Source organism: Hylobates moloch, unplaced genomic scaffold (genome assembly GCF_009828535.3).
Source record: "Hylobates moloch isolate HMO894 unplaced genomic scaffold, HMol_V3 SCAFFOLD_1, whole genome shotgun sequence".
Taxonomy (NCBI): Eukaryota; Metazoa; Chordata; class Mammalia; order Primates; family Hylobatidae; genus Hylobates; species Hylobates moloch.
The window spans coordinates 186,358,259-186,376,234 of record NW_026652276.1 but is presented as its reverse complement, the minus strand read 5'-3'; the positions used below and the strand labels follow the sequence as shown (position 1 = coordinate 186,376,234).

At 40.4% G+C, this 17,976-nt stretch overlaps 2 protein-coding genes across 5 annotated transcripts in view; one reads left to right on the top strand and one right to left on the bottom strand.

The window, feature by feature from the left end:
- Nucleotides 1–313: 313 nt before the first annotated feature.
- EFCAB10 (EF-hand calcium binding domain 10) lies at nt 314–16,910 on the top strand. 4 transcript variants are annotated; one of them, XM_058425704.1, is made up of 5 exons: nt 341–631; nt 12,338–12,502; nt 12,618–12,705; nt 14,411–14,472; nt 16,469–16,910. In XM_058425704.1, the coding sequence occupies exons 1-4, from the start codon at nt 526–528 to the stop codon at nt 14,445–14,447; spliced, it is 396 nt and encodes a 131-aa protein (XP_058281687.1). In that variant the 5' UTR covers nt 341–525; the 3' UTR covers nt 14,448–14,472; nt 16,469–16,910. The 4 variants fall into 4 exon arrangements, with proteins under 4 accessions (XP_032617231.1, XP_032617227.1, XP_058281687.1 ...); XM_032761339.2 differs by having other exon boundaries at nt 345–631; nt 14,411–14,434; XM_032761336.2 differs by lacking the exon at nt 14,411–14,472 and having other exon boundaries at nt 339–631.
- RINT1 (RAD50 interactor 1) overlaps nt 14,224–17,976 on the bottom strand; it is a 39,268-nt gene continuing 35,515 nt past the window's right edge. Inside the window, 3 exon segments of the mRNA XM_032761335.2 lie at nt 14,224–14,782; nt 16,268–16,386; nt 16,459–16,639. Of these exon segments, the coding sequence (XP_032617226.1) occupies nt 14,590–14,782; nt 16,268–16,386; nt 16,459–16,639 (493 nt within the window). The 3' untranslated portion in view covers nt 14,224–14,589.

Genomic DNA, 17,976 nt, shown 5'->3' with positions numbered 1-17,976 from the left:
AATTGTTTCATATCTGGTCAAGTTGAGATTTTTAAGAACTTCATTTTTAATTTGTAATAAAAGTTTACAACTTGATTTTTTCAAAAAAGTCAACAAACTGAAAGCAGCTGTTAATAAAGGTCTTAAATAATAATAATAAAAAGAACTTTCCACTGGGCACCCTCAAAACTGCACGAGTTCCTTCTGTTATTAGTTCATGCTGAGTTGTGATGCCAGCACTTCAAGCCTTGTTAATCATTGGATCAACAAGTACCGAGCTAAGTGCTAGAGAGAGAAATGGAAAAAGGCACTTGGGCCCAGCCCTCAGCCTGGATCGCGGACAGTGATGTTGGTCCACACCGCACCTGCCCTCTCTGCCCTGCTACATGCCCCAGGCTTGCCCTGAACTGTGAGCTCTAGAAATTCCGGGTCCGGTCGCAGCCACAGGGGAGTCAGGCGTGTCACGTGACCGCGCCAGGTAGACGGAGATGGAGTCGCACGGCTGAGACGCCAGGCAGTCGCCTAGCAACAGCGGGACGCGGAGCGATGGAGACCAGCAGCAGGGAGCTCCAAGCCGCGGAGTATTTGGAAAAGCATCGGATCAAGGAGCTGGTTAGCTACCTCACCAGCGCCCTCCTTTTCTTTCGGCCAGGTAAGGGCCCCCATGCCCCGGTACAGCCATCCCTCCATGTGGAGTTCGCTTCCCTCACGAAACCCCCTCTTACACACTCGCTTTCCACTGCCTCCCAGCCACGTGAGCCCTTCTGCTGTTGATTAACTCTGCGGCCTTCAATAAAACAGTCCCTCAGGCTGGAGTACAATGGCGTGGTCTCATTTCACTGCAACTTCCACCTCCCGGGTTCAAGCGATTCTCCTGCCTCAGCCTCCTGAGTGGCTGAGATTACAGGCGCCCGCCACCACGCCCGGCTGATTTTTGTATTTTTAGTAGTGACAGGGTTTCATATGTTGGTCAGGCTGGTCTCGAACTCCTGACCTCAGGTGATCTGCACGCCTCGGCGCCTCAAAGTGCTGGGATTCTAGGCGTTAGCCACCGCGCGCGGCCAATGTTTTTAATCTGGCAACTAAACAATTGATAGGGTAGGATGGAAGATGTTCTAGCGGGGATCGCTTTTCCTGACATTTTTTTACACATCTGAACCCCCTACAAAATTTGAATCGTTTTGTAATTTGGGAGTGGTGTGTCATTTAAGTTATATTAAGGTGAAAATGGTTTTATGTCCTCCCCAGGGTGCAGAATTGTAATTTGCCGACCTCCATATGAAGCGTCCAAAATGCCAAAATTTTCCATTTGCTTCTGTATAAGGAAATGGAAATACCAAACTTTCCAACTTTGCCAAAAAACACCCAACCAATATCATGTATAGGAGATAAAGTTCTTGCTAGTTGTTTTAAAGTATTAAAACAAATATTTAAAAAAAAAAAAAAAAAAAAAAGCCAGGCACTGGCGCCACTGCACTCCAGCCTGGGAGACAGAGCGAGATTCTATCTCAAAAATTAAAAATAAAAAAATAGACTAGGAGAAGTGGCTCAGGCCTGTAATCCCAGCACTTTGGGAGGCCGAAGTGGGAGGATCACTTGAGGTCAGGAGTTTGAGACCAGCCTGACCAACATGGTGAAACCTCGTCTCTACTAAAAACACAAAAAATTAGCCAGGTGTGGTAGTGCATGCCTGTAATCCCAGCTACTCATGAAGCTCCTTAAGGGAGGTGACTCACACCTGTAATCCCAACATTCTGGGAGGCTGTGGTGGGCAGATCGCTTGACTTCAGGAGTTCATAGACCAGCCTGGGCAACATAGCAAAACCTCATCTCTATCAGAAATACAAAAAATTAGCTGCACGTGGTGGTATGTGCCTATAATCCCAGCTACTCAAGAGGCTGATGTGGGAGATCAAGTGAACCTGGGAGGTGGAGGTTGCATTGAGCCGAGATTGTTACTCAAGCCAGGTGACAGAGTAAGACACCATCTCAAAAAAAATTTTTTTAATAAAGACAAATGTTAATTTTCTTCATCGTAACAAGGGATATATTATGTTACATTCATTATATAAAATATTTGTCAACACTTATTTTTAAATTTCATTTTTATTGAAGTGGATGTATGGGGTTTAAAAATTGAAAAGTACTCCAAAGCTTAGAATAACAGCAGCATTCCTGTTGCTATCCCCAGCTTCTGCACAGAATAATTTCAACTCTTCTAGCAATATTCTTTGCCATTTATCTTGAGATTTCTAAATAACAGGCCTATAATGCTGCGGCTTAATGTTTTTCCCTCTAGGTTAGATACTAGCTTTATGCTGTGGAAGATGAAAATGTGCCTGTCTTAAACACACACTTCGTATACCTGTTCCCACTCACACCCATCTTCCAGATAAATTTAGATCACAATTTTGATATCCTCAGTATTCAGAATTTTTAATATTATTAGGCAAGTATCTATAATCCTTATACTATGCTGATTATATTTCCTTTGTTGTTTTCCCTGGTTAATAATATATTTATATTTTTGGCTTAAATTTGTCTGATCATCACTAATTCATCCGTACCCTCTTTTGCCACAGTACAGCTCTCCTCTCATTACATTTGCATTCATTGGGTAATTACCCTCACCACCACCACCCGACCCCCATACTCCCAGCTCTATGTCTTCCTGCTCCAGTCTGGACTGATAGCTACACGGTGGTTATTCACGGCTTCCCCTCACTCTGATCCTAAGACGACTCCCCGCCTATCTAGTGTTCGGAGCCTGTTTTATGGCACGGCCAGCAATCCCTCATTCTTGCTTTACCGCTTTCTTCTTGCGGAGCGTATCCTTTAGTGGCTTCCTGAGAGAGCGTGCTTTGAGGGGTAAAGATTTTGGGAACACACATATATAAAAATGTGAGTTCCTACATTCAAAACTTTAATAGAGTGGATGCTGTGCATGGAGTGGACTCTATTAAAACTTTATTTAGAGTGGAGGCTGTGCACACCTCCCAACACTTTGAGAGGCCAAGGCGGGTGGATCACTTGAGGTCAGGAGTTCGAGACCAGCCTGGACAACATGGTGAAACCACGTCTCTACTAAAAATACAAAAATTAGCCAGGCATGGTGGCATGTGCCTGTAGTCCCAGCTACTCGGGAGACTGTGGCAGGAGAATCACTTGAACCTGGGAAGTGGAGGTTACAGTGAGCCGAGATTTCACTGTGGCACTCCAGCCTGGGCAACAGAGTGAGACTCTGTCTCATAAAATAAAATAAGAGTGGATACAATTTTAAGTTGGAACATATTGCCCTCAGAATTTTTAAGGCATTGCTCCATTGTCTTCTAATTTCTCAGGTTGCTCTGAAGAATTCTGATGTCATATGTCATCAGATTCTTGATCTGAGTATGAGGCTAGTTTATTCTTTCTGGAAACCTTTTAGGATTGTCTTTTTATCTTATCCCTGGTGTCCTAAATATTTATATGCCTTGGAATGGTTTTGTTGTTCTTGCTGTTAATGTATTGTGCTCTAGGTACTTTATGGTCTTACTAAATTTGGAGACATTTTTCTTTCAGGTCTAGGAAGTATTTTTCTTATTTTCCTTACCTATAACTTTCTGGAATTATTATTGGATATTGGACATCTTGGCTTGATTCCCTAATTTTCTTTACATCTTGATATGTTATATAATTTTTATCAGAAGAATGCAATTTATGAATCTGCAGATTCTCTTGAGAATTTACCAAATTGTTATTTTGATGCTCCTCACTGACTTATACTTAAATTTCCTGTCTTCGTTAGTGGTTCTTTATGGGTAAGATGACTGTATGAGTTATCATCCAAACCAGGGATATTTTGAGTGAAAATAGGTACTATTAATAATTATGCCAGGACAACATGGTAAACTAGGACTGTCCCAGGCCAACTGGAACCTTCGATTATCCTGAATATGGCTATCTTAAACATGATATGAACAACAAAAACAATTTAAAAAGACAGGCTGGGGATGGTGGCTCATGCCTATAATCCCAGCACTTTGGGAGGCCAAGGCAGGTAGATCACTTGAGATGAGGAGTTCGAGACCAGCCTGGCCAACGTGGTGAAAAACCATCTCTACTAAAAATACAAAATTATCCAGATGTGGTGGCACATTGAAATGCTGTCTCTACTAAAAATACAAAATTAGGTGTAGTGGTGCATGCTTGTAATCAGTTATTCGGGAGGCTGAGGCAAGAGAATCGCTTGAACCCGGAGGCAGAGGTTGCAGTGAGCTGAGATTGCACCACTGCACTTCCAGCCTGGGTGACAGAACAAGACTCTGCCTCAAGAAAAAAAAAAAATTGAAAAGACAAAAGCACCATGGCAGCCAATGGGTCAACTGAATGAAAACTTAATTTTTCTGAGTCACAACATGAGCCCACTTACCTGATCTGCGTGAACTTCCTGATAGTCTCTGAGAATCTCAAACAGTTATAATACACACAAACAGAGGCCTCCGTTTGGCCATCTCGGTCGCAACACAGAATCACACTCAAAGCAGCACAGTCATTCCAGCAATCAAGAGTAATTTGAAAGGAATCAAAAAGACTTTAACTCATAATCCACAGTAAAACTGCTCAAAAGTCCTTCCTCCTTGTTCTCAGCTGTATTCTCCACAGCAGCTGCAGAGCCTATCAGGTTCCAAATCCATGACACTCAGCCCATCCAACTCTTCTGTCTCCTCCCTATCTTGCACATTTTTCTCAGCTCTTTATTGTCAATCAATTTAGCATCTTGAAGATTCTTTTTTTCCTCCAGCACAAAAAGCCTTGCACCCATCTGGCAAAACCAGAATTTTCCGGTAGAAGGCATTATGGGGGGAAAGAACCTAAGCAGGTAAAGACAAAATTCTCTTTAGTGGAAGGGAAGTCTGGGAATACTCATACATTAATTATATACCTATCACATAAATAGTGTCGCTGTTTTTTAAAATTGAGACATGGGTATCCCTTTTCTTTTTTTTTTTTTTTAAGACGGAGTTTTGCCCTGTCGCCCAGGCTGGGGTACAGTGGCACATCTTGGCTCACTGCAATCTCCACCTCCGGGGTTCAAGTGATTCTCATGCCTCAGCCTCCAGAGTAGCTGGGATTACAGGTGCAAACCACCATGCCCAGCTAACTTTTGTATTTTTAGTAGAGACAGGGTTTTGCCATGTTTTCCAAGCTGGTCTCGAACTCCTGACCTCAAGTGATCCTCTCTCCTTGACCTCCCAAAGTGCTTGGATTACAGGTGTAAATCACTGCATCTGGCTGGGTACCATCTTTAATAATCAGAATTCCGGCTAGGCGCGGTGGCTCACACCTGTAATCCCAGCACTTTGGGAGGCCAAGGCGGGCGGATCATGAGGTCAGGAGATCAAGGCCATCCTGGCTAACATGGTGAAACTCCATCTCTTAAAAATACAAAAAAGTGAACCAAGTGTGGTGGCGGGCACCTGTAGTCCGAGCTATTCAGGAGGCTGAGGCAGAAGAATGGTGTGAACCAGGGAGGCGGAGCTTGCAGTAAGCTGAGATCATGCTACTGCACTCCAGCCTGGGTGACAGAGCGAGAATCCATCTCAATAATAATAATAATAATAATAATAATAATAATAATAATAATAATAATAATAATGAGAATTCCTTAAAATATCTTTATAAACACCAAAGTTGGGGAGAGGAAACCATAGGTACGGAAACACTGAGCCAGAATAAGAAGGTAATGAAGCTAAAGAAGGGGTGGGCTGGCATGCAGAGTATGTATGCAGTGCTGTTGAAGTTTCCTGCCTGAGTCCTCCTAATGGCAGAGGAGAAAGGACTTGTCCATTCAGTGTCTAGGACCTTAGCCTGATGTGGCATAAGAAGTTTCTTTGAAGTCATTTGTTTTGTCCTAAAAATTCATGAGATCTGTTCTTCTGTAGATATACCTATTTCTTAATATAAATGTTTTATATTACTCACCAAGGTATGATTGATGCTTAGAAAGATGCACTAGCTTTATCCTGTGTCTTTGTGAAGCCCCTTGTATTTTTTTTTTTTTTTGGGATGGAGTTTTGCTCTTGCTGCCCAAGCTGGAGTGCAATGGCGTGATCTCGGCTCACCGCAACCTCCGCCTCCCAGGTTCAAGCAATTCTCCTGCCTCAGCCTCCCTAGTAGCTGAAATGACAGGCATGTGCCACCACGCCTGGCTAATTTTTGTATTTTTGGTAGAGACGGGGTTTCTCCATGTTGGTCAGGCTGGTCTCGAACTCCCGACCTCAGGTGATCCTCCCGCCTCGGCCTCCCAAAGTGCTGGGATTACAGGCATGAACCACCGTGCCCGGCTGAAGCCCCTGGTATTATGACATGTGTCCCAATTTGAAAACCTTGGAATTACGGAGGAGTTGCAGAAAATAAGACTAGACAGTTTAATTGGGCAATTACTATTGAGGAAACAGGTATGCAGTCCCCCATTCTCAATTCCAAAATTCTGAAAGCTCTGAAAACCAACAGTTTCATAAGTCACTTAACAGCAAGACCTGACCTGACCTGAAATAATTTGGTAGGAAAAACTTGCCTCAGCTAGGGTATATTGGGAAATGTAATTGCTGGCTGTTACAAAAATTAGCTGGGCATGGTGGCGGCTGCCTGTAATCCCAGCTACTTGGGAGGCTGAGGCAGGAGAATCACTTGAACCTGGGAGGCAAAGGTTACAGTAAGCCAAGATTGCACCACTGCACTCCAGCCTGGGTGACAAAGTGAGACTTCATCTCAAAAAAATATATATATGTATGCATATATGTATTTATGTATATGATATGGTTTGGCTGTATCCCTGCCCACATCTCATCTTGAATTCCCACACATTGTGCGAGGGACCCAGTGGGAGGTAATTGAATCACAGGGCTGAGTCTTTCCCATGCTGTTCTTGTGATAGTGAATAAGTCTCGAGATCTGATGGCCACGTTTTTTTTTTTTGAGACGGAGTTTTGCTCTTGCTGCCCAGGCTGGAGTGCAATGGCATGATCTTGGCTCACTGCAACCCCCACCTCCTGGTTTCAAGCGATTCTCCTGCCTCAGCCTCCTGAGTAGCTGGGATTGCAGACATGTACCACCATGCCTGGCTAATTTTTTGTATTTTTTTTTTTTTTTTTTTAGTAGAGATAGGGTTTCACCTTGTTGGCCAGGCTGGTCTTGAACTCCTGACCTCAGGTAATCCACCCTCCTTGGCCTCCCAAAGTGCTGAAGTTACAGGTGTGAGCCACTACGCCTGACCTGATCTGATGGTTTTAAAAATGGGAGTTTGCGGCTGGGCGCAGTGGCTCACGCCTATAATCCCAGCACTTTGGGAGGCTGAGGCGGGCAGATCACGAGGTCAGGAGATCAAGACCATCCTGGCTAACACAGTGAAATCTCTCTCCTAAAAATATACAAAAAATTAGCCAGGCATGGTGGCGGGCGCCTGTAATCCCACCTACTTGGGAGGCGGAGGCAGGAGAATGGCATGAACCTGGGAGATGGAGCTTGCAGTCAGCCAAGATTGCGCCACTGCACTCCAGTCTGGGCGACAGAGTGAGACTCCATCGCAAAAAAAAAAAAAAAAGGGAGTTTCCCTGCACAAGGTCTCTCTTTGCTTGCTGCCATCCATGTAAGACATGACTTGCTCCTCTGTGCCTTCTGCCATGACTGTGAGGCCTCCCCAGCCATGTGGAACTGTAAGTCCATTAAACCCTTTTTCCTGTATAAATTACTCAGTCTCAGGTATGTCTTTATCAGCAGCACGAAAACATACTAATAGAGTACATATATTTGTTTATATGTACTGTGTATATGTGTATATATATATACACGGTATATATATGTGTGTACATATGCGTGTGTGTGTGTATATATGGTTGCTGGCTATGCTGCCATTTCCCAGTGACAATTCTATGCTGTATAAGGAGGGAATATGAATTTTTAGGGGATGGCTTTAATAAAATTAGACAATTATATTAATAGTAACCCAAATGAGAGAGATTGCTGTGGGAGTAGTAGAGTAAAATGAATTTGAAAGCTATTGAGAAAAAACTCAGTAGAGACCATCACAACTGACTAGATTTCACCATTGAAGATGCTTCCCATATTTTAGTAGAGTGTGGTAAAGTCTGCAAGCTTTAGAAGCACATTGCCTGGATTCATACTGGCTGTGTGGCCTTGAGCAAGTGACTGTTTTGAGGAGTAAATGAAATGATCCATAGAAAATGCTTCACACAGTATCAGGCATATAGTAAGGGCTCAGTTAGCTATTATGATTAAGATGTTGAACCTGAACGTTGTATCCCTTGAAGAATTGTTTTTTATATCAGCTGACATTTATGTAACATAGGTGTTTAGTAACATTTGGCTCTTCCTTTCATGTTTTAAAAAGGTTCTGTTTTTATTGTATATATGTTGTGATCATTTTCAAAACATTTTTAAAAGCAGGTAGAGTATAAATTGTAGTCTCCAAACATAAACATTGTAACATCCCATGCAGCCTAAAGGATATACAATAAGCCTGGTTTGGATTTTCATCAAAGTGGGTACACCAAGTTCCATTAGCATTATTTACTTATTCAAGCCTTAAAATGAAATGTAGTGAGTTGAAATTCAAACTTGGCCTTTTTCCAGTTTCTGAATTTGATATATGGTCCAAGAAGAAGAAACAGAAGACTTCATACAAAATGTGCCTGCCTTTAGTAGCCTATTAATTGCTAGGGCCAAATGGTACAAGTAAGGCACAATATTAGATTTAAAAGTCTACTTCTGGTTTCAACACATAAATTCCCAGGGATGAAAAAGATGGAGTGGAAACCTATAAATTAAAAGATTTAGAAACATAATCTGAGTGAAGAGACAACCTATGCAATGGGAGAATATATTTGCAAACTATATGTCTGATAAGGGGTTAATATCCAAAACATGTAAGATCTCAACGTTAAAAAAAAAAAAATTTTAACGGGCAAAGGACATAAATAGACATTTTTCCATAGAAGATATAGAAATGCCCAACAGGTATATGAAAAAATGCTCAGTATCACTAATCAGGGGAATGCAAATTAAAACCACAATGAGATATCACCTCACACCTGTTAGAAAGGCTATTATCAAAAAACAAAAGATAGTTGAGCACGATGGCACATGTCTGTAGTCCCAGCTACTCAGGAGGCCGAGTCAGGAGGATCACTTGGGTCCAGGAGTTCAAGACCAGCCTGAGCAACATAATGAGATCCCATCTCTAAAACACTAACGAAAGATGAAAGATTTCAAGTATTGGCAAGGATGTGGAGAAAAGGGAACCCTAGTACACTACTGGTGGGATTGTGAATTAGTACAACCATTATGGAAAACAATATGGCGGTTTCTCAAAAAGTTAAACAGAACTTATCTGCATTCCCACCACTGGGTATATATCCACAGGAAATGAAATCAGTATGTTGAAGAAATACCTGCACTTGTATTCATCGCAGCACTATTCACAATAGCCACTATATAGAATCAGCCTAAGTGTCCATGGATGAATGGATAAATAAAATGTGATATATAAACAATGAAATACTATTCAGTCTTACAAAAAAGATGGACATCCTGTCATTTGCAACAACATGGATGAGCCTAGAAAACATTAAGTGAAGTAAATCAGGCACAGAAGAATACCTCATGGTCTTAACTATATGTGGAATCTGAAAAAGTCAAACTCATAAAAAGTAAAATGATGCTCAAGAGCTGGAGGGTGGGGGGATTGGGGAGATGTTGGCCAAAGGATACAAAATTTCAGACAGAAGAGGAATAAGTTCAAGAGATCTACTGTATATCATGGTGACTACAGTTAATAATATATTTTATATTTGAAAATTGCTGAGAGAGTAGATTGTTAAGTGTTCTCACCATGAAAAAATACATGTTAGGGGACTTCAAAAAGTTCATGGAAAATGGAATTAAAAGATTAAAAATTATTTCTCAACATAAGCTCTATCAAATTCAAGATACTTTTGTAAACAACGATACCAGCCATTTAGTCCATCCCTAAAGAACTCTTGAGGGCCCTGGGAATTTAACCATGTCAATGCAGTCTTTTTTATATCATTAAAGAAAAATGGGTGCCCTTTAAAGATTTTTTTAAGATCAGGAAACAAAAAAGTCAAAAGCTAAATCAGGACTGGAAGATGGATGCTAATGATTTCCCATTGAAATTCTTGTAAAATTGCCCTGTTCCATGAGAGGAATGAGCAGGAGCATTGTGTTGGTAGAGAAAGACTTTCTGGTGAAATTTTCCTGGGCTTTTTTAAACTAAAGCTTTGGCTAACTTTCTCAAAACATTCTCATAATAAGCAGATGCTATCACTCTTTGGGACTCCAAAAATTCAACAAGCAAAATGCCTTGAGCATCCCAAAAAAGTGTTGCCATGACCTTTACTCTTGACTGGTCGACTTGTGCTTTGACTGGACCATGTCACCTGTTGGTAGCCATTACTTTGATTGGGTTTGTCTTTAGGATGACACTGTAGAACTACATTTCATCTCCTGTTAACAATTCTTTGAAGAATTGCTTCAGGATTTTGATCCCACATTTAAAATTTTCCACTGAAAGCTGTGCTTTTTTGTCTGCAGCTGATCTGGTGCAATGGTTTTGGCACTGAATTGAGTGGAAAGTTTGCTTAACCTTTTCAGTCAGAATTGTGTAAAATGAACCAACTGAGATGGTTTGGGCTATTGTTTATGCTGTTAATTGTCAGTCCTCTTCAATTAGGGCACAAACAAGATTAACTTTGTTCCTCACAGATTGATGTGGATAGGGCTATAGTGAAATTGGCCACAAATTTTAACAGTTGAAGTTGGTGATGGGTTCATTTTACTTTTCTGTCTACTTTTATAAACATGAAATTCTCAGTAATGATGTAACTTAAATTTTTTTTTTTTTTTTTTTGAGACGGAGTCTTGCTCCGTCACCCAGGCTGGAGTGCAGTGGCGTAATCTCAGCTCACTGCAAGCTCCGCCTCCCGGGTTCACACCATTCTCCTGCCTCAGCCTTCCGAGTAGCGGGGACTACAGGCACCCGCCACCACACCCGGCTAAGTTTTTGTGTTTTCAGTAGAGATGGGGTTTCACTGTGGTAGCCAGGATGGTCTCGATCTCCCAACCTCATGATCCACCCGCCTCGGCGTCCCAAAGTGCTGGGATTACAGGCGTGAGCCACCGTGCCCAGCCGTAACTTAAATTTTTTAAAGAAAATATGAGTTGGCCAAGCATGGTGGCTCATGCCTATAAATCCCAGCATTTTGGGAGGCCAAGGTGGGAGGACTGCTTGAGCCCAGGAGCTCGAGACTGGTCTGGGCAACATAGCAAGATCCTGTCTCTAACTTAAAAAAAAAAAAAAGTAAGAGTAAAGCTTAAGATTGAAATGATAAAATCGTCAAGCAGCAGGAGTGGTATATACCATCCAAACTGCTCTATCACTACTCTTTTTGGCTTTTCATCATGATTGTTCTGCATTATTTCTGAAGTGAGTTGATCGTGATTTTTTATTTTTAAAATTGCTTAAACTACAGAATATCCAAATTGCTTTGTTAGAAATGAGTACATACGCTTCCTAGAGGACCATATTTATCAGTCTTTGTTTTTATTTTATATATATATATATTTATATATGTGTGTGTGTGTGTGTGTGTGTGTATATATATATATATATATATATATATTTTTTTTTTTTTTTTTTTTTTTGAGACAGAGTCTTGCTCTGTTGCCCAGGCTGGAGTGCAGTGGCGTGTTCTCGGCTCACTGCAACCTCCGCCTCCCAGGTTCAAGCGATTCTCCTGCCTCAGCCTCCCGAGTAGCTGGGATTACAGGCATGCACCACCACGCCCGGCTAGCTTTGTATTTTTACTAGAGATGGGATTTCTCCATGTTGGTCAGGCTGGTCTCGAACTCCCAACCTCAGGTGATCCGCCCTCCTCGGCCTCCCAAAGTGCTGAGATTACAGGCATGAGCCACCATGCCTGGCCTATTATTTATATCTTATCAATTATTCCCTGTATTATGCTGTTCCCTCTATCTTTTTGGTTTTCAACCCTGTCTGCAACTTATAGTCACTTGGGGAGTTTTTCTAAAAAATGCCCAGGTCCAGTCACTATAGTTTTCTATTCAATCATCTGAGATAGGGCATTTGTATATGTAATCATTTAAGTGTTCAATGTCCTACCTTCTTGCTGGACTGTGTCATGAAAAGTAAGGCCTGTGTCCCCAGTGCCTAGTACAGTGCCTTTGCTATAGCTGTTTAATAATTGTTAAATGACTACTTCTATTTGCAACATATTTTAATTTTGTATCAGAAAGAGCTGGAACTATTCTTTTGCAGAAAAACCAAGAGAATATTTAATATCTCTATTGGAACGACTGAGAATTGCAAAAGTAACAGGCGTAGCATTTCCTTTCTTTATGGATAACTCTAACATTGTGGCTATGTTTGAGATGATGGACTCCTCAGGCAGAGGCACCATATCATTTGTGCAGTATAAAGAAGGTCAGTACATTCTACAAATTGAAGTAATAGTTTGTGGTCATTCCACAATTTTTTCTAGCAGAAAATACTTCTCACTTTGTAAAATTCTCACTCATTTCTTCTCATTATTTTACAGCCCTAAAAACCCTGGGTCTGTGCACCGAAGATGAAGATTTACAAGATGATGGACATATAATAACTTTGGATAAATTCAAGGAGGAAGTGTAAGTTTATTTTTAAGTGACAAATATTTTAATAAGGTGGCATGATTTTGAAGCACAATTAATACCTTTAAAATAGGTTCCTATCTTTTGAAAGAAATATTTTGTTCCCTTGAAACTTTCAGCTGACTGGAAAGTGAGGACAGGGAAGGCTGATGGTAATGTCCCTAAGCTCGGGAATAGGAGGGAAAATGGTGGGGTTAGAGAGGAAGTTCCAGAGGCAGCTCCATTCTTTTTTTTTTTTTTTTTTTTTTCCTGAGATGGAGTCTTGCTTTGTTGCCCAGGCTGGAGTGCAGTGGCAATATCTCGGCTCACTGCAACCTCCACCTTCTGGGTTCAAGTGATTCTCCTGCCTCAGCTTCCCTGTAGCTGGGTTTACAGATGTGCATCACCACACCCAGCTAATTTTTTGTATTTTGAGTAGAGTCAGGGTTTCATCATGTTGGCCAGGCTGGTCTCAAACTCCTGATCTCAAGTGATCCACTGCCTCAGCCTCCCATAGTGCTGGGATTACAGGCATGTAATGGGCTGTGCCCAGCCAGCTCCATTCGAAATAGGAAGCCCCAGCAATTCTCAAAGGATGAGGTGAAGAAGCACCAATATGCTAGGACAACTAACAGAAACATTTTGAGCTCAACACACTAGCTGGAAACTCTCTATAAAATACATACTAATAGAATTTATCTCAAAATATTTCCTCAAAATTATCACAAAGTAAATGTTTATCAGTAGCATAGGCTGCATGTTAGTCTGATAATTTTAGATTTTGAGATATTACAGGATTAAAAGTACTAACCCACTGCTAAGTCAGAGAAAAACCATTGGAATAAAATTTAATAGCTGTAGAAAGTTTCCAGGGAATCTAGTTCAATTTTTTAAGAAGTTTTACTCTGAGATTTTATTAGTCAAGAAACTATTATTGAATACAGCCCAAGGTCAAGGAAAAGTTACAAGAAAAAAAAAACTTTTGAGATTTTTGTCTCATCAGTTACATAAATAATAAAAATGTTTAATTACATTCCCTACAACATGGGAATGTTTGAGTCAGAGTGCCATGGCCTGAAATGTTTCATCCAGAAAGAAAGGGTTGCCCACTGTCACACAGAATGAAACTAGGAAGCATTTAAAATAGGAGGACATTTGTGAGAAATGAAGAACAATCCTACCTTATTCACCATCACAATGTGTTTTGTTTTTTTCTTTAGAGACAGGGTCTTGTTCGCTTGCCCAGGTTGCTGTGCAGTGTCACAATCACAGCTCACTGTAGTCTTGACCTCCTGGGCTCGAGCTAGCCTCCCACCTCAGCCTCTCAAGTAGCTACAACTACAGGCATGCATCAGGGTCTTGACATGTTGGCCAGGATGGTTTCGCACTCCTGCCTCAAGCGATCCTCCTACCTCAGCCTCCCAAAGTGCTGGGATTAAGGGCATGAGACACTATGCCCTGCCAGTTTTCTTACGGAAATATAGTGAATTCCCAAACTAGATACAGGTGCCTCAATTACAAATATGCATTCAAAGGGAGTTTTAAAAAAATTTATTGGCTATGTTTGATTATCCACAACAGAATTTCCTTTAATTAGCACAGGAAATTGAAAGTTGGTTATAATTTAATATCTCTGCTCTTGTCTTCAACAGACATACTCAGCATTTATACTTGTAAATAGAATGAGTTTTCATTGTTTCGTTTTCTGTTTTTGTTTCCTTAGGAACAAGAGGATGAAGGAAATATGGTCAGCATTTTAATAACACCATAAATCCAAGATAATAAGTAATTCTATAAAGTTTTCCAGTTTCATTAATTCAGAATTTCATCATATAACTTGAAATCCAATTGGCTTCCTCTTTCTTAGAAACAAAAACCAAAAAAACCTTTTTCTGAAAGACATTATTTTCCAGTATTAGGCCAATTTGTCCTCAAATTAAGTAAAATCTCAACATCTTGTTGAGCCAGTTTGTAAATTCCAACTTCATTTAATGCTGCTGTGGCAGGAAGCTGCCCTGAAGCTGACTGCAGTACATCTTTCAGGAGTAGTGCAGAACCGACGTTCAAATTCAAAACAATACAGGCTTCTTTTATACTGTTTAGGGAAAACAAAGGAGAGAAATGAGATCTCCATTATCTGCATCAATTATATTATAATTTTGAGAATCCTAAACAGCTTCTCTGCACTGCTGGTCCACATGTTCTCTATAAAAATATTTATGGATTTATTATTTGGTTCTTTTAACATGGTAAGACTACACAGGTGCAGAGGTGCTATTTCTCTAGATTACTATAAGGTAATAGGATCCCTATTTCAATATGTATCCATTATTTCCCTAAATACGATACTTAATATTAACACTATTAAATATAGCTATAACTTTAGGTAGATTAGAATATGGGAAAAGACAAAAATAAGGGATAAAATGAAAGCAGCAGAAAGAACATTAAAATAAATTTTAAAAACAGTCCTATGAAACATGTAAACATAAGCTTTCATTTTATAAGTTTAAAAGGAATGCTTTATAACCTCACAAAACACAAACATAATTTAAATTTTACTTTTTTTTTTTGAGACATGGTCTTGCTATGTCACCTAGGCTGGAGTACAACTGCACAATCATAGCTCACTACAGCCTCGGCCTCTGCCTCTCAAGTAGCTAGGACTACAGGTCCACACCTCCACACCTGGCTTTTTTTGTTTGTTTGTTCATTTTAATACTTTTTGTAGAGATGGAGTCTTGCTATGTTGCCCAGGCTGGTCTCAAACACCTGGCCTCAAGCAATTCTCCCACCTCTGCCTCCCAAAGTACTGGGATTACAGATGTGGGCTACTATGCGTGGCCTATAAATTTTAGATCAACAAATTCTGAAACTATAATTATATTTAGAACCAAAATTAATGTCAAATGTTTAAGGAAACAAATTTCTGTCAGGCCTGGCCTAGTAGGTATTAAACATATTTGTAATTTTTTTTTTTTTTTTTTGAGACAGAGTCTTGGCTCACTGCAATCTCCACCTCCTGGGTTCACATCATTCTCCTGCCTCAGCCTCCCAAGTAGGTGGGGCTACAGGTGCCCACCACCACGCCTGGCTAATTTTTTTTTTTTCGTATTTTTAGTAGAGATGGGGTATCACCATGTTAGCCAGGATGGTCTTGATCTCCTGACCTTGTGATCTGCCTACCTCGGCCTCCCAAAGTGTTGGGATTACAGGTGTGAGCCACCACGCCTGGCCCTGTAATTTCTTATATTTAGTGAATAGGGCACAACTGTACTTGTTTTCATTTTCTATTTATTTCTCCAGTAACTAACTAAGCAACTAGAAGCATTAAACCAAATACTAGAAAACAAAACCCAACATATAATTTATATCTAGTTCTGAAACTTTTTGAGGTCATGGGTCACATCTATCATTTTGGTTTCCCCATTGTGCTGTAAGCATACAGTAGATAGACAACGTTTTAAAATTTCAACTGATCTTATCCCACCCAAACATCTCCAGAATCCTAAAGTTAAAAGGAGTTAGCCTCCTGTAACAATTTGATACATTAATATTAATTGTTAAATGTTGAGCTTACTGTTTAAAATAATTTTCTGGCCTCTTGCAATAGTGAGAAAACAAAGGGAAAAGATTCCGAGTCATATCGAACTGCAGCTGGGCTGCTCCTCCTTCATTGAAGTGATTAGCAAGAATTATCTGAAACAAAGAATAATTCATATAACAGTTGTCTTTATTATCACAGCCCAAAAACAGTCTATTCTTACTTACTTCTTGGTAGATGTATACATCCAGCTTCTCTACAAGCATTTGCCAGAAAATTTTAAATAAGGAGCAACAAAGCTGCTGCTCCAACTGAAGTAAATGGTCTCGTAACGTCAGCAGCAACGGGCAAGCCGAACTGGACAGGGACATCACTGCCTGCTCTGACTGAGACGGCAAAGACAACCATCTGGAAAAAACACATTTTTACCAAAAAATTTTCATCAGTTTGTATTTTTCAAGTTTTTAAATCATTTTAAATTTGAAGAAGTGTTCCGTCCTAGGGCATTTTGGGTAAGAAAAAATATACAGCCTAACATTAAAAGCTCTATCAGAAAATAAATGTACCTGTATTTATATTTTCATTCTCAAATACTCTTTAATATGGGGATATATCCAGAATATCCCCAAATTTTAATATGTGAATTACTGATATAAAGCAATTACAATTTAAAATGTCACTTAATTTTTGCATTTTATTTATGTAGGTTTTTTTGTTTTTGTTTTTGTTTTTGAGACAGAGTCTCGCTCTGTTGGCCAGGCTAGAGCCGCAGGGTACAAGCAATTCTTGTGTCTCACCCTCCCAAGTAGCTGGGATTACAGGTGCCCACCACCATGCCCAGCTAATCTTTGTAGTAGAGACAGGGTTTCACCATGTTGGCCAGACTAGTTTCGAATTCCTGCCCTCAAGTGATCTGCCCGCCTTGGCCTCTCAAAGTGCTGGGATTACAGGTGTGAGCCACTGCACCCAGCCTGATTTTAGCATTTTAATTAAGACATCAGCTAATATTATGCTCTAATTTTCAGTAAAAACAGGACTAATAAACGAATTTTAAGCACTCTCTGTGGCAGGGACTATGCTAGAACAAAAAGATACTGCTTGCTATCAAGGATGAAAGTAACACAGGTGTTCACAGTGAATGGTAGTGGGATAAACCACAACAAAAGTATGCAGAGTACCACAGGTGCACTTTACTTTGCAAAATGGGAGACAGGTTAGGCTATTCAACCCCAGATCACACACTATCCTATTGATATATTTACAAATTATAATCAGTTTATTCTGATTAAGAATGTCAGCCAGGTGTGGTGGCTCACACCTGTAATCCTAGCACTTTGGGAGGCTGAGGCAGGTGGATCACCTGAGGTCAGGAGTTGGAGATCAGCCTGCCCAAAATGTGAAACCAAGTCTCTACTAAAAATACAAAAATTAGCCGGGCGTGGTGGTGCATGCCTGTAGTCCTGGCTACTTGGGAGGCTGAGGTGGGAAGATAACTTGAACCTCTAAGGCAGAGTTGCAATGAGCCAAAATCGTGCAACTGCACTCCAGCCTGGGTGACAGAGTAGGACTGTCTCAAAAAAAAAAAAAAATGTCCAAGAGAACATACTTTAGAAATATTTCCATCAAAAATAAAGTTTAAAGTACATAAGGCCAAACCGGGTTCTATCTAGACACCTTGGAAATCTGACCACATATACTATCATCTTTAACTTTTACCAAACTGGTGTTAAGAGCTGACTTACATA